At 34.5% G+C, this 15,791-nt stretch overlaps 1 protein-coding gene across 1 annotated transcript in view; it reads left to right on the forward strand.

Moving 5' to 3' along the window:
* TLL1 (tolloid like 1) overlaps positions 1-15,791 on the forward strand; it is a 253,615-nt gene that overhangs the window by 95,698 nt on the left and 142,126 nt on the right. Inside the window, exons 2-5 of the mRNA XM_055550796.1 lie at positions 2,607-2,717; positions 7,448-7,528; positions 9,034-9,186; positions 9,703-9,820. Coding sequence (XP_055406771.1) covers positions 2,607-2,717; positions 7,448-7,528; positions 9,034-9,186; positions 9,703-9,820 — 463 coding nt within the window. The remainder of the gene's footprint in view (positions 1-2,606; positions 2,718-7,447; positions 7,529-9,033; positions 9,187-9,702; positions 9,821-15,791) is intronic.

The following is a 15,791-nucleotide window of genomic DNA, read 5'->3' on the forward strand; positions in this document are numbered from 1 at the left end:
CCCTTATAGGTTATTATAAAATATTGAGTAGGACTCCTTCTATAATTTTTAATGTAATTTCCTTCTTTCCTTTTTGGTGTTGTAAAGAAAAATCTGAAGAAAAAATTTTAAATATCCCAGAATTTCCAAGGCATTTGTCAATTCTTTACTATTTCATGATTAATTTATCCTCTCATAAATTTGCTACATTTCCTAAAGTTATTATATTTTGATATCTGATAGTACAAAGGAATTGATTAATCTACTTTGGGGCTCAAATAAACAAGGAGGCTGCTTTTCGTTATGCAAATGTATATTTCTGACCTTAAAAAATAATAATTTGCTTACTAGTTGTAAATTCATTCACAATGGTTTATAGAGCTTTCCTTTATTAAGTAGCCTAAACTTCTGAGTATAAAAGAGTATTTCTGGGATTAGGGTGATGTTTTTGAAGCTCCTGAAAATACAAACAAATGTCTTATTTTTTATTGATGATGAAAGGCCAGCACCTAGCCATTGCCTAATAAATGTTGAGTTAATCTATATATTTTATTGATACTTAAGCAATACCATCTTCAGAGAAGGTACTTTACCACTTTATCAAAATGTATTGAATGAGTTGCTATTTAGCAGTATATTCTTTGTGCTGTGAAAGTGCTGCACTCAATATGCCAGCAAATTTGGAAAACTCAGCAGTGGCCACAGGACTGGAAAATGTCAGTTTTCATTCCAATCCCAAAGAAAGGCAATGCCAAAGAATGCTCAAACTACTGCACAATTGCACTCATCTCACACGCTAGTAAAGTAATGGTCAAAATTCTCCAAGCCAGGCTTCAGCAATATGTGAATCATGAACTTCCTGATGTTCAAGCTGGTTTTAGAAAAGGCAGAGGAACCAAAGATCAAATTGCCAACGTCCTCTGGATCATCGAAAAAGCAAGAGAGTTCCAGAAAAACATCTATTTCTGTTTTATTGACTATGCCAAAGCCTTTGACTGTGTGGATCACAACAAACTGTGGAAAATTCTGAAAGAGATGGGAATACCAGACCACCTGATCTGCCTCTTGAGAAATTTGTATGCAGGTCAAGAAGCAACAGTTAGAACTGGACATGGAACAACAGACTGGTTCCAAATACTAAAAGGAGTACGTCAAGGCTGTATATTGTCACCCTGTTTATATAAGTTATATGCAGAGTACATCATGAGAAACGCTGGACTAGAAAAACACAAGCTGGAATCAAGATTGCCGGGAGAAATATCAATAACCTCAGATATGCAGATGACACCACCCTTATGGCAGAAAGTGAAGAGGAACTCAAAAGCCTCTTGATGAAAGTGAAAGTGGAGAGTCAAAAAGTTGGCTTAAAGTTCAACATTCAGAAAACGAAGATCATGGCCTCTGGTCCCATCACTTCATGGGAAATAGATGGGGAAACAGTGGAAACAGTGTCAGACTTTATTTTTCTGGGCTCCAAAATCACTGCAGATGGTGACTGCAGCCATGAAATTAAAAGACGCTTACTCCTTGGAAGAAAAGTTATGACCAACCTAGATAGCATATTCAAAAGCAGAGACATTACTTTCAACAAAGGTCCATCTAGTCAAGGCTATGGTTTTTCCTGTGGTCATGTATGGATGTGAGAGTTGGACTGTGAAGAAGGCTGAGCACAGAAGAATTGATGCTTTTGAACCATGGTGTTGGAGAAGACTCTTGAGAGTCCCTTGGACTGCAAGGAGATCCAACCAGTCCATTCTGAAGGAGATCAGCCCTGGAATTTCTTTGGAAGGAATGATGCTAAAGCTGAAACTCCAGTACTTTGGCCACCTCATGTGAAGAGTTGACTCATTGGAAAAGACTCTGAGGCTGGGAGCGATTGGGGGCAAGAGGAGAAGGGGACGACAGAGGATGAGATGGCTGGATGGCATTACTGACTCTATGGATGTGAGTCTGAGTGAACTCCAGGAGTTGGTGATGGACAGGGAGGCCTGGCGTGCTGCGATTCATGGGGTCGCAAAGAGTCAGACACGAATGAGCGACTGATCTGATCTGATTCTTTTGACTCAATTGCACCTCACTTTATAAAATTATAAAGTAGCACATGGTTTAATTGCTACTACCTCTTCTTCCACCTGTCAGTGAAGACTTGCTTATCTCAGGCATCTACTGTAAATGCCAGCATTCTTTTTCACTGATTTGCAAATTAGCCATGGTTGCTGAATTCTCTTCCCTTAAGTTCAATTCAGTTCATTCACTCAGTTATGTCTGACTCTTTGTTACCGAATGAACTACAGCACTCCATGCTTCCCTGTCCATCACCAACACCCTTAAGAACCACCCCTCTCCCCCTGGCCCCAATAAATCTTAGATCATTTCACTTGAAAAATGACTTTCTCCCTTTCGTCTAAAACATCAAAGTGAGAAAAGTGGATCCATCCTTTCACATGTGGCTCACATTACACCGAAACAGGCCCAGTACGTTCAGGTACACTTATTTTCTGAAATATCTCTATAGTTATAAGGACCAAATTTCCATATTTTTAGCAGTATTTTTTTCTTATTAGCTTTGTTTGCATTGCTTTTTGCTCTTAAATAATTTGTATTTTAATTGAAATTTTCTCTTTTAGCTGTGTTTTGGGGTGACATTGCCTTAGATGATGAAGATTTAAATATCTTTCAAATTGATAGGACAATTGACCTTACACAGAACCCCTTTGGAAAATTTGGACACATCACAGGTACGTTTGATTATTTGATTTGGTTTGCATTTATTTAGAAGAAAATATACTCTTGAAATGCTAAAATACAATTTGGATCATTTTTAATGTTCTGGTGATCAAATTCAATTTCCTTGTTACAGATTAGTCTATTTATAAATTTAAGTTTTATTCATAAATTCATAATTTTAACTTTATTATGTAATGTATTTAAGAAAGATGTTGTAATGTTCACCATCTACAAGGCCTGGCTTAAGCACTTTGCAGGTGTTAACTCTTTGAATATTCATAATGACCACATATGGAGAAGGCAATGGCACCCCACTCCAGTACTCTTGCCTGGAAAATCCCATGGATGGAGGAGCCCAGTGGGCTACAGTTCATGGGATTGCTAAGAGTCGGACACGACTCAGCGGCTTTACTTCCACTTTTCGCTTTCATGCATTGGAGAAGGAACTGGCAACCCACTCCAGTGTTCTTGCCTGGAGAATCCCAGGGACGGGAGAGCCTGGTGGGCTGCTGTCTATGGGGTCGCACAGAGTCGGACACGACTGAAGCGACTTAGCAGCAGCAGCAGCAATGACCACATGAGTAGCTGCTGATGTTATTGTGATTTATGAGGAGGAGATTTATAAGGTTATGTACTTTTCTTGGGGCTTCCCCAGTGTTTCAGTGGTAAAGACTCTGCCTGCTGTGCAGGAGATGGGGTTTCAATCCCTGGGTCAAGAAGATCCCCTGGAGGAAAGCATAGCAACCCATTCCAGTATTCTTGTCTGGAGAATCCCAAGAACAGAGGAGCCTGGTGGTCTACATCCCATAGGGTCGCAAAGGGTCAGATGTGATGGAAGTGACTGAGCATGCATGCATAGTTTCTTATTGTCACACAGCAGGAAATGACTGAGTCAGGACCAAAATTCACTTCTGAGAAAGGTTAAATTTCATACTCTCAAACATTATACTCAATTGCCTCCCATTTGAATATTGAGATGCAGAAGGTAAATTATTCTTGAATGATTATACACAAATATATTTAGAAAAAATTGTATATTTATTTTTATAACTTTTATGAAAACCTGGAAGACTGTTTCAATTTTAGCTGTTTGCACATGTTTGAATTATGGCTATATGTGTCTTGTAATATTTCAAAGATATTTGGGTTTTCATATTAAAATAATTTAATTAAAATTTGAAAATTATTTTATATTATCTTGATACAATTTTTATTCTGTATTTTACTTTGGAGAAAAATTGAAAGGTTAAAAATGTAAAATTTCTTTTTGTAGTTATAGCTAAAGCATTTATTCAGTCATGCTTTTTGATTTCATTGATCTCTCCTCCTGCTAATGCTATTTTTATTTCCTTCTTGTATTCCATGGAAAATATATAGTCCCTTTGTGGTATCTAGAAGACAAATATATTTCAGTCTTAAGACCCTTTACTGTGAATTAACAAATCTTTTTTCCCAATTTTCTTTCCCACAACTTTTTATTATGACAGTTCAGTTCAGTTCATTTGTTCAGTCATGTGTGACTCTTTGCAACCCCATGAATTGCAGCACGCCAGGCCTCCCTGTCCATCACCAACTCCCGGAGATTATTTTGACAAGCTTCAAAAATACAGTAAAGTTGATGGGATGATGCAGGCAAGACCCATATACCTCAAAGATTCAACAGTTGTTCAGTTTACCATATTCTGTGTATGTGTGTGTGTGTGTATGCATGCATAAGTATGTATAAAATATTTTGAAGTTAATTGCAGACAACATAGGGCTTCTCAGGTAGCACCAGTGGTAAAGAATCCATTTGCCAATGCAGGAGCCCCAGGTGATGCAGGTTCGATCCCTGAATAAGGAAGATCTCCTGGAGTAGGAAATGGCAAGTGTTCTTGCCTGGAAAATTCCATAGACTGAGGAACCCGGCGGAGTACAGTCCATAGGACTGCAAAGAGTAGGACACGACTGAGTAACTGACCACATAGGCACACATGCACACAAAATAGCTTTTCAATGTTAAGTAGGTTAGCATGCCCTTTTAAGAGTAAAGACATTATTGTACATAATCAAAATGCAAATATTACATATGAGAAATTTACGTAAGGTAATAAAACTTAAGGAATTTATTTGAATGAATATGGTACTTGAAAATAATAGCCTTTAGTCTTTGTTATATATAGTGAGTCTTTTCTGAAACATACACCAAATATATGAGGAAACGGCTTTGCAGTGTAGTCACAGATAGTACATTCCTATAGGATATGTTTATTGACACACTGCAGACACTATCTCACACTTAACACTGTCGCTGTCCGGCAACAGTGGATTTCAAAAAGACAGCAATGAGACAACTCAGCAGAATCTTAAATTTATCACATTACATTCTCAGGTTTGATTAAACATTTTGTTAGATTTATGCTTTATTAAAGTGATTTCTTTAGCCCATTATCCTCTCTTTGCACTAGAGGTGTTAATTTTCTGTGATTTAGAAAATTAATACTATTGGGTTGGCCAGAAAGTTTGTTCATGTTTTGCAGGGGTTCAGGTTTTTCAATTTTATATATTGGTCAACCCAGCATATAATTTTGTCATTTAATTTATAGTTAAGCTCTGAAATGCTAATATTTGAAAGTAAATTATTATTTAGAGAAAAGCATAAAACAGAATCATACTGTCATAAAGACATATTCTAAATATATATGTGAAAAGTACATGCTTCAGAGTAATTTGCACTATTCAGCTGAATTTCCGACATCACAAAAGAATTCTATAGTTTTTTCCTCACTGTCTTTTCTCTTTCTTGTTAGTTTGTGCTGCATTGACTATATTTCTTATTTGAAAATATATTGTCTTTTTCATAAATATTTGTTTTATATAATTTCACTTTAGAATTTTTAAAATATGAGAAATAAATACATATTATGAATTTTCTTATTTCAATGAACTATCTATGCATAATTTTATTTATATTGCTATAACAATTTTCAAACTTGCTAAAATATTAAAATATTATTGACTTTGATAGTCTTGAAATGTTTTTTCTAGTCTATAATATTCTTATCTTATAATTTACCTTAATATTAACTAAGACATTTATTTTTTCCTCATAATTAGCCTCCTTCTATATCTATAGCTATGTGTTTCAGGCCTATCTAATATACCATATAATTGTTATGCAATGGTCATTTCAAATACATTTTTATCATCCTTTAAAAATGTTTGCTATAACTGGTTAGGAATGAATACATTTAAGTATTACTTCATCTTTCTAAAATATTCAATGAAAAATATTTCAAAAATTTTTCTCAAGGAGCATAGCAAGAATGTGACCATGTAATTCAAATAATTAAGCAGACTATTACTCAATAAACAAGCATTTTAACTTATCTGCCTTATACGGACTTAATTGATATTTCCTAAAAGATGCTTATATGTTAACAATATTTATTACTTTTTATTAGCTTCAATCTAGGTAATTACGTTTTAGAATTAATTTCAAAGGGAAAGGAGATACTGAAAGGAAATAGTTCAAAGTGCAAGAACACATTGTTGTTTGCATGAATTTCTGGTACTCTTCCATTGGCTTTGTCCACAGGCTCATGAACCTCTTGTTCTGATGTCATTAGTGATCATATTAGTTGTTTGCTCAGTGATAACTCTTTGTATTTGTCTATCAGAATTCAAGGAGAAGGCAAACCAGGTGATAAAATTAAGAAAGCATTTTGTTAAAGACCTGGAATGAGGATCAGAAGACTTGGATTTTCATCAAATGTTCTGCTTTATGATTATGACTTTGTTCTTAAAGCTGCAAGAAAATATATTTTCTTATCCCCAAACCCCTCCTCTACATTGTGAGCTATAAAATGCTTTATATCTTTTTTATAAAGATTGTAAATTGTACCAACATAATAGAATGTATTTTGCAGCTGGGCATCCTTTCAGATTCTCACCTTGTGACTTTTTTAAAAGCTATGTTATTGGTTTTTATAAATTATAGAAACTAATTTTCAAAATTTATTTGTTTTTTTTTTTTTTTTTAATTTTTTATTGCCATTCTCCCAAATCTTCCCACCCTCTCCCTCTCCCACAGAGTCCATAAGACTGTTCTATACATCAATTTCTCTCAAAATTTATTTGAATGAATTATATTCATTACATATGCTATTAGAAATGTCTCAAACTTGATCCAAGCTTTGGAGCAAAATTTACACTATATACTTGCTTTTTTCTTTTTCCAGTTTCATTGAGAAAAAATTGACATACCTCATGCTCTTTTAGTGTTTTTATTCCATTTGCTGATTTGCCATCTGAAAGTATTTAGTTTGCATTGGGAAAATAGCTGGAATGCAATCAACATGGCAGAACAATTTGGGTCTCTCCTATATGATACTATGTGCTGTAAAGTTCACAGTGAAAAAAAATGTTTTAAATTGTCAATAGATAACTCACTTGCTACGATGTCCAAATAAAGTCATTTAGATTGCTCTCTGGTTTTCTCCTACCTCTTTAGTTTTAGTTGCAATTTTTTTTTAATTGACAGATAATTGCTTTACAGTATTTCATTGGTTCCTACCAAACATATTGCAGAATTTTTACCCTCTTCCAAGATTAATGGATATTATTATTTTAATGCAATTATATAAGACCACATAAAAAGAGATGTCCAAGGAGAAATCAATGTAACATGTTACTATTGCTTATTTACAAGAACTTAAATTTATAGTGAATTTAACTTAACTATTTTCCTTTACTCTTTAAGGTGGATTTGGAGACCATGGTATGTCAAAGAAACGAGGGGCCCTCTACCAACTTATAGACAGAATAAGAAGAATTGGCTCTGGTATATCAATGTTTAAAGTTGCAGACTCTTGAGTTGCTGTACAGTGATTATTATACTCATAGCAGTTCAGTTAGCCATTAAGATTTGAAGTATGGAAAGATGTATGCTAAGAGAGAGTCCTTTATTCATTTTTATTTAGTTGATATGTGATGGAAGATTTTGGAACTTAGTTGGGGACATTTAAAATATTTTAACTTATTTTCAGCTCCTCCTTAATAAAAAATACATTAGGTGTTTATTTTACTATTGATATTTATTTCCAAAAAATTGGTACCACAGTAAGGTGATTTTATCAAGCATGGAGCTACATCAGTTTTCGTCAAATGAAAAAATATGAATGCTTATTTTGAAACAAAATCCACTTAAAATAAATTGGCAAACTGATAAATTAGATTAAAAAACAATTAAAAATATTTTTAACTCTTCCAAAACTATGTATAGGAAAAGATTCAGGGAAACTGTTTTCTGGATTAATGATTAGTTAATATTTAAAATATTAAATATTTTAATATTGAATTTATTAATCACTATTTGTGGATTTTAGAGTTTCTTTTTAAAGTCTCCTGTTCAAAGTTCATATCCTAACTTTCCTTCAGTTGATTGATACTAATTAATTATGCCAAGAATTAATTTTTCCAAATGAAGATGCTTTGCTCTAGGATATTAAAAAATTAGATATGTTAGGGACACAGATATCAGGGGCATACATTCAGTGTTCATTGTGTTTGAAGTGTATGGAAGCTGTAAGCCATTTGTATCAACAATGATGTATCCATAAGAAAAGTAAATATGAAAGTGTAGGAAAAATAACACCGTAACAAAAAATTGTGAAAGGCTACCGAGAAAAGTTAGTGACTGCAGACCTGAGAGCTGCTCCACAGCAGACTGCGTTCTGTGGGTCTGCTCACCTGGGTGCTGATCTCTAAATCATACTGTTGTCCGGATATGAATCCCTAGGAAATTGAAACAGATGTAGCCCATTGTCCCAGAATCTGGGACCATATCTGTATCATCCTTATTTCATTTACTATCTCTATTGTGTAATATTCAGTTTTTATCTGTACTATAGAATATCAATTCTGATTTAAAGGATTAGAGATTTCGCAGGACTAAGAAAGCTTTTGAACAAAGTAAGACTTTTTAAAAATGTCTTTTTAATTCTATTGGTGACTTTCTTAGTTTTCTAGTAAAGTAGAATACATCAAAGAATTCTTCTGTGCCTTACAGAGTCTACTTGGCTTCTATCCACTGTAAGCTGTTGTATGGAAAGTCATCAAAATTTGCTTATAGAGAGAGCATTAGGAAATAGTATTTTTTAAACTACTTAAATATTTTAACACTTTACTCAAGTATATAATATAAATGAAGTTTTTCTTTAATACATTTTGATTTCAGGCATATTTATATAAATATGTAAATAAGACATTTTAACTTGTCCTTTAAGAGGTAAATGATTCTCTGACCAAGGACTTCTGTTTCACAGAATGTTTTAAATGTCACTGCAGGCTTGGAGCAAAACAACACAGTTAAGGAAAAATTACCACTAAAATTCTCAGGGCAAAGTGAGAAAAATAGAGTTCCCCGGGCTGCTACATCAAGGACTGAAAGAGTGTGGCCTGGAGGTGTTATTCCTTATGTCATAGGAGGCAACTTCACTGGTAAGACGTTCCCAGAGGGTCTATTTTGATAATGGAATAACGATTATTACATAGATTAAGTATATATTTTTATAGAATACTAATACATAAAATATAGTATTAACTCAAATAGGAGAAAGATTCCATTCACCTCAGTTGTCAGCACATCTTGAAATTTAAAAACATAGATATAGTCTTTAATTCTAAGAATCTAAAGAACTATTCTGGTTTTTAAAAGGAGTTTCAAATGTGCCCATTAAATCTAGAAGCTCTTTTCAGTTGACAAGAACAATGCATATCTTTGTTCATGGAGCCTTGTACACACATACTTGTCGAGACAGTAAGCTCATGCCTACTGATTCTGAAGACAGTGTCCACTCTCAACAATGGCTCGCTGCGGTGCTTGGAGCTAGTATTCTTTGGTTTGATTATAGTGGTGGCATCTAATCAGCGCAGCCAGACTCAGGACAGAAGAGCCACATGCAGACTTCTCTTTGGAACAGGCACTGTTTTATTAATGTCATGCCATTTTTCCAGGCAGCCAGCGAGCCATGTTCAAGCAGGCCATGAGGCACTGGGAAAAACACACATGTGTGACTTTCATTGAAAGAGGGGATGAAGAGAGTTACATCGTATTCACGTATAGGCCTTGTGGGTAAGTAGAACCAGGGAATGAGTTAAGTAAATATAGGAGGGAAAAAAATCCATAGGTAAGATTCACTTTTTAAATATTTGCTTAGTCTTTTGCCCATAAAAAAGTATGAATAAACGAATACTATGTTTTAAAGAAATGTATTCTTTGATCACAGACCTCTGTGCATCCTCCACCATGGCAGCTGCCCTTCCTTCTGTTCCAAATACATGATAGCATTGCCCACTAACCTGAGTTAGAAACCTCAGTTTTGTTTTCAGTGATTTTCAGTTTTCAACACATTGTTTCTATTGATATCCACTATATCTTTTTGTTTCCACTTTTATTCCATGTCAGTCCTCTTGTCCATTCATGCCTTTGTCCTCTCACACCTGGTCTATTTCAACTGCTCTCCTGTCTTATCAATTCACTGCCATTAGAATTAACTTCAAAAAATACTAATTAGAGCAAAATGCTACACTTTTTGAGATTCCTCAGTGTTTATAACAACCTACAGTGGTGTTTTCTAGATTTGCTTCTTATAGGGTGATAACAATACTCTTCACAACTGTCCTATAAGTTGTGAAAATGCTGTGTTAAATTTCAGTAAGTATTCCTACAAGTAGTGTGCTAAACCTTGCTAATATTCAGCTAATTTAAAGGAATATAGAATACAGTGTCCCTTAAACTTATTTTAAAATGGGAACAGCCATCTCATCCTTCTAATAGTGAAGAATGTGATCAGTATCCCAGAACACATTTTGGGAAATGCCAGCCTGAGAAAAAAATCTAGATTCTTGGATATAACATTTACCACAAATTGCATTTACTGTTTCTTCTGCCACCACATCTCTTCACAAATCCCATAATCTAGCCAAGTTACAGTAATAGCAGTCCTCCAAGCAATTCTGTATAGTGTAAGAAAGACTTTTCATTGTGAAAAGTGAAACTGAAGTCACTCAGTCAAGTCCGACTCTCTGCGACCCCACGGACTATATAGCCCACCAGGCTCCTCCACCCATGGGATTTCCCAGGAAAGAATACTGGAGTGATTTGCCATTTCCTTCTTCAGGGGATCTTCCTGACCCAGGGATCTAACCTGGGTCTCCTGCATTGCAGCCAGATACTTTTACTGTCTGAGCCACCAGGGAAACCCTTTCCCCCTGTATTTCCAGTTAATTGGAACTTATATTTAAATATTTGAGTATTTAAATTGTTTCCATTTTTGTTTGTTTGCTGAAATTAGTTGATAGGGCACGCTGTCTACTTTATACCACATCACATCAAGAGGCACACGTTCCTGCACCTACCACTTTAGTGATGCGAAGATTTATCAGTGGATTCAAGTGGTGACAGCCACATCCCTCAATTTTAAGTCGCCATCACTGGAAAATAGTCATTTTCTCATGTTGTTGTTTTCTTTTATTCTTTCTACATATAGCTGAAATTCTTCTATAAAGAGGAATTATCTCTAATCAGCTATAGCTATTTGATACCTTCTCTTATTGTTCATATGGGGAATTTAAATAAAATGATTAAATCCTTTGGAGGAAATAATTCTTGCCCTAATGACATATATTCTTGAGTTGGGAAAAATATATATTTCACTAGGTATTGGGGGCATTACATCATCTGGCTTTGTCCCATCATATTTTCCTAGAACATTTAAATTAACTTAATGAGTTAATTTAATGAGTAATGAGTTTTAATTTTGGTTTTAATTTTGGTCCTACTAATTGACATTAAGGAAAAAGATACATTTTTATTTTTCTATTTATTTTGGATAATTCCTTAATGTTTTACCTACGAATTATTTACACAGTGTTTTCTTCTAAGTTACTTTATTTATTCTTGATAAGTTTTGATTATATTTGAAGTCTCTTCTAATTCTTTATATATGATGGTTTAGTCGCTAAGTCATGTCTGACTCTTGCAACCCCATGGATTGTAGTCTGCCAGGCTCCTCTGTCCATGGGGATTCTCCAGGCAAGAATACTGGAGTGGGTGGCCATTTCCTTCTCCAGTGGATCTTCCCAACCCAGGAATTGATCCCTGGTCTCCTGCATTGCAGACAGATTCTTTACTGACTGAGCTACAAGGGAATAAAGGTCTAAATCTAGACTATCCTTCCTTCTTTCTGGTTATCTAATAGGAGTGGATATAGCTCAGGTTACATATTTCTAAATATACAACATATTCAGATCAGTACATCTTTTCTTTACCCACCCTTCAATTTTGTAAAATAAATGCATTCAAAGTGCCACTTAATTATTTTATTGATCAATTACTGTTTGTAACAAATTCATATATATATATATATAATATATATATATATATATACTCATTTTGTTTTATTAATTTGGCTCTTTTCAAAGTTTTCCATTTCACTTGTTTTACCCTGCTAAGCTATTTTATTTCATATATTTCATTCTCCCATTTTTGAGCTATCCGCAGTGATACTTTGCTCTACAACAGCTATCATAACTCCACTTCCACTGTTGGCTCAAATGTCGGCCTTCATCAATGATGAGGTCAGTGAGCTTACCTGTGTTCCTCATGACACCCAGCACACTGCTTTAGAGGTGGCTCTCGGGCGAGTGTCAGCAATTTACGTGTCAGCTGAAGTTCATTGTGTGTAATCCTAAAATAAAACAATGTAAGAATTTAAAGGGGTTTTGAAAAACATGTATTCAATAATTTAGGGATTTGAAAACTGAAGTTATGACTTTCCCCAGGATACTTAAATCTGTAGTTACATCCCTGAAATTAGACCCTTGAGTTTACTTGTTACTGTTATAATAGTAACGTTGCATTTTGGTGGTTTGTTTTGGTGCTAATTTTCCAGATCAAAGTTTGCACCGTATTATTTTTTTCAATGATAAGATGGATGATACTTTTTATTGAAGTTGATCAGGGCCTACTAATCATTCTAATCATTTTGTGACTTCTAAATTTTATTTCAAATTGCCATTATTGGCCAAAATTTCATGAAATAGTGATATTTTGCCATGATGCTGCTGCATTTATAGCTCATAAAAGTTAATTTAAATTATCAAAGAGTTTGACAGTTAATATTGCACAATATAGTGAAAGACATCTAAAATAAAATATATTTTGAGTCAAACACTTAATGCTCTACTGGACTCAATAATGGGTTTTTTTCCTTATAAGAGATATGACATATAATATATCACATTTAACAATACCTAGGATTGTTGAATATGAAGAACCTGTAAGGTGGTGCCATTGATACGAATGGCAACATTTGTCTGCTCTGTTTCTAGCTTTAATTTGGAAGGTAAATGCATCTTATTACTTCTTATTATCATCACTTTGACTGAGTTTACCTATTAAGTCAGACAACTTGTAACTCTTGCAAGTTTTAAAAATAAAACCTGAAATAATCTCCATACCGGAGTGGGTTGCCATTTCCTCCTTTAGGGGATCTTCCCAACCAGGGAAGTTAGGAGTTGAGGAGTTATTAAATTATCTGTCTGTGCTTGCACTCATGTGTCTGACTCTGCAACACTTTGGACTGTAGCCCACTAGGCTCCTCTGTCCATGGGATTTTCAAGGCAAGAATACTGGAATGGGTTGCCATTTCCTCCTCCAGGGTATCATCCTGACCCAGGGCTTGAACCCACATCTCCTGTGTCTTCTGCATTGCAGGCATATTCTTTACCCACTGAGCCATCAGGGAAGCCCATTATTAAATATGGAATTGACTATATAATTTAGAGCATAAAATTCCCTTAGTATTCTGCTGCAGTCAATTTTTATTCAATAAATATTTATTGGGTGTCTAATTCCATATCAAGCCATTGATAAGTGTGGAAATAAAATTTTTAAAAGAAAAATGTAGAAATCATAACTTTTTGCTATTTAACTCTAGTGCATTTCCTATTTTTAAGTTGTATTATAACTATATATTAAGTTCTGCATATCTGTGTATACATATATATATTCATATGCATGTTTCTAGATATATGATATCTTTGCTTCATCTACAGTGGTCATAGGCTTTAATCTCTATATTGGCAAAAGGTTTAACCTGAGCAATAAATATTTTTCAGTGAATATCTATTACCTTCTTTGGTGTTTATCTATTTTACAATATTACTAATTATTATCAGAAAAAAGTGAGACCATTTTAAAACAGAAGTTGTTTGATTTTATTCTTTGTAAGTCAGAGATTTATGTAACTGAATTTTTATCTTCAATTATTATTTGCTAATTTTTAGTGATTGCCGGATGACCCAGAGGGATGGTATGGGGAGGGAGGTGGGGGGGGGTGTTCAGGATGGGGAACACATGTACACCCATGGCAGATGCATGTTGATGTATGGCAAAAACAATACAATATTGTAAAGTAAAAAAAAAAAAAAAATCAGACTTAGAATTAACTTATTTTCTTATCTTCTAGATTTTCTGTATTTTAATTGCATTTCTCTTTGGTAATTTTGGTTATTCAGATTATGACAGTAGTCACTTACCCATCCTTTTCTATTGAATTCTCATTTCATGTCATTTATCCTAACTTCAGGGCCCATAATATTGAGTGTAAGGTGTTTCTTGGGTTTCCCAGGTGGCTTAGAGGTAAAGAATCTGTCTACCAATGAAGGAGCTGCAGAAAACAAGGGTTTGATCCCTGGTTGGGAAGATCCCTTAAAGGAGGAAAACGCAACCCACACCAATATTCTTTCCAGGATAATTCCATGGACAGAGGAGCTAGTCAGGCTACAGTCTGGGGTCTCAGAGAGTTGGACACGACTGGAGCAACTTACCAGACACTTAAGGGGTTATCTATGCTAGGAAGTTATAGTTAGGCAGAGGAAGTGTGCTAGCCATGATTCTTGTTTTCAAACAATGAAGACTGGCTAACTTAAACAGAAAACAATAGGAGCAAATTTATTATTATTTATATAAGGAAATTATTTTTTTAAAGTTTTGGAAGGAATTTATAGAATTAGACTAATAGAAAAAGTGAAGAGACAAACTGAAGGAGGAATCTCAGCAAAAGCATGTTGAATTATTCACCTTGAGCATTTCCATGACTTCTAAGGATGCTTGCTCCTAACTACTAGAGTCTAAGCTCTGTCATGCACTTTGGGGCTCTGTTCTTTCAATAAATATTTATTTATTATTTTTTGAATTTTTATTTTTTCCAGTTGTATTGAGATATGTTAATAATGGACATATAACATGTTGTTTTAAGTGTATAACATGCGTTTAGATTTGTGTATATTGTGAAATGATCATCACAATATTTAATTAAAATCTACCACTATATATAGTTTACACATTTTGTTGTTGTTATTGTTGCGATGAGAACTTTTAAGATCTCTTAGCAACTTTTAAATATATGATATGGTATTGTCGACTTTAGTCACCATGCTGTATATTACATCCTCAGGAATAACTGAAGTATGTACCTCTGACTACATTTTACCCATTTCACCCACCCTCAGCTCTTGCCTCTGGCAACCAACAATCTGTTCTCTGTATCTATTGAGCTCTATTATGTGCCAGGCTGTATTCTAGGAGCTGACATTTTGGCAGTTACCAAAACAGTGAACAAAATAGGTTTTCTGCCCACAAAAACTTACATTTTTTGTACACAGGCAAAAAAACCTATGAACATAAATGGAATATGAAATATATTAATAGACAATAAATTCTAGGACCAAAAGAAAAGTAGTGAAAGTGGGATGGAAAGGTATTTGTGTAGAATTTGAAAAAGTGAAACAAGCCATTTGGATATCTGAGAAACAGAGTTCCTGACAAAATAAATAGACTGTAAAAAGACTATGAAGTAAGAGTAAATCTGCATGCTCAGGACACAGCAAGGAAACTTCATGGCTCAAGTAGAGTGACAAGAAGAGACTGCTGTGAGGAAGGCATAAAGCTTATAGAGAACTTCCTTTGTACTTCCTGACTTTGCTCCACCAGTCTGAGGTCAAAGTAGAGAATAGTGGGTTTTGAGTTACCTTCTTAC

Source organism: Bubalus kerabau, chromosome 16 (genome assembly GCF_029407905.1).
Source record: "Bubalus kerabau isolate K-KA32 ecotype Philippines breed swamp buffalo chromosome 16, PCC_UOA_SB_1v2, whole genome shotgun sequence".
Lineage (NCBI taxonomy): Eukaryota > Metazoa > Chordata > Mammalia > Artiodactyla > Bovidae > Bubalus > Bubalus kerabau.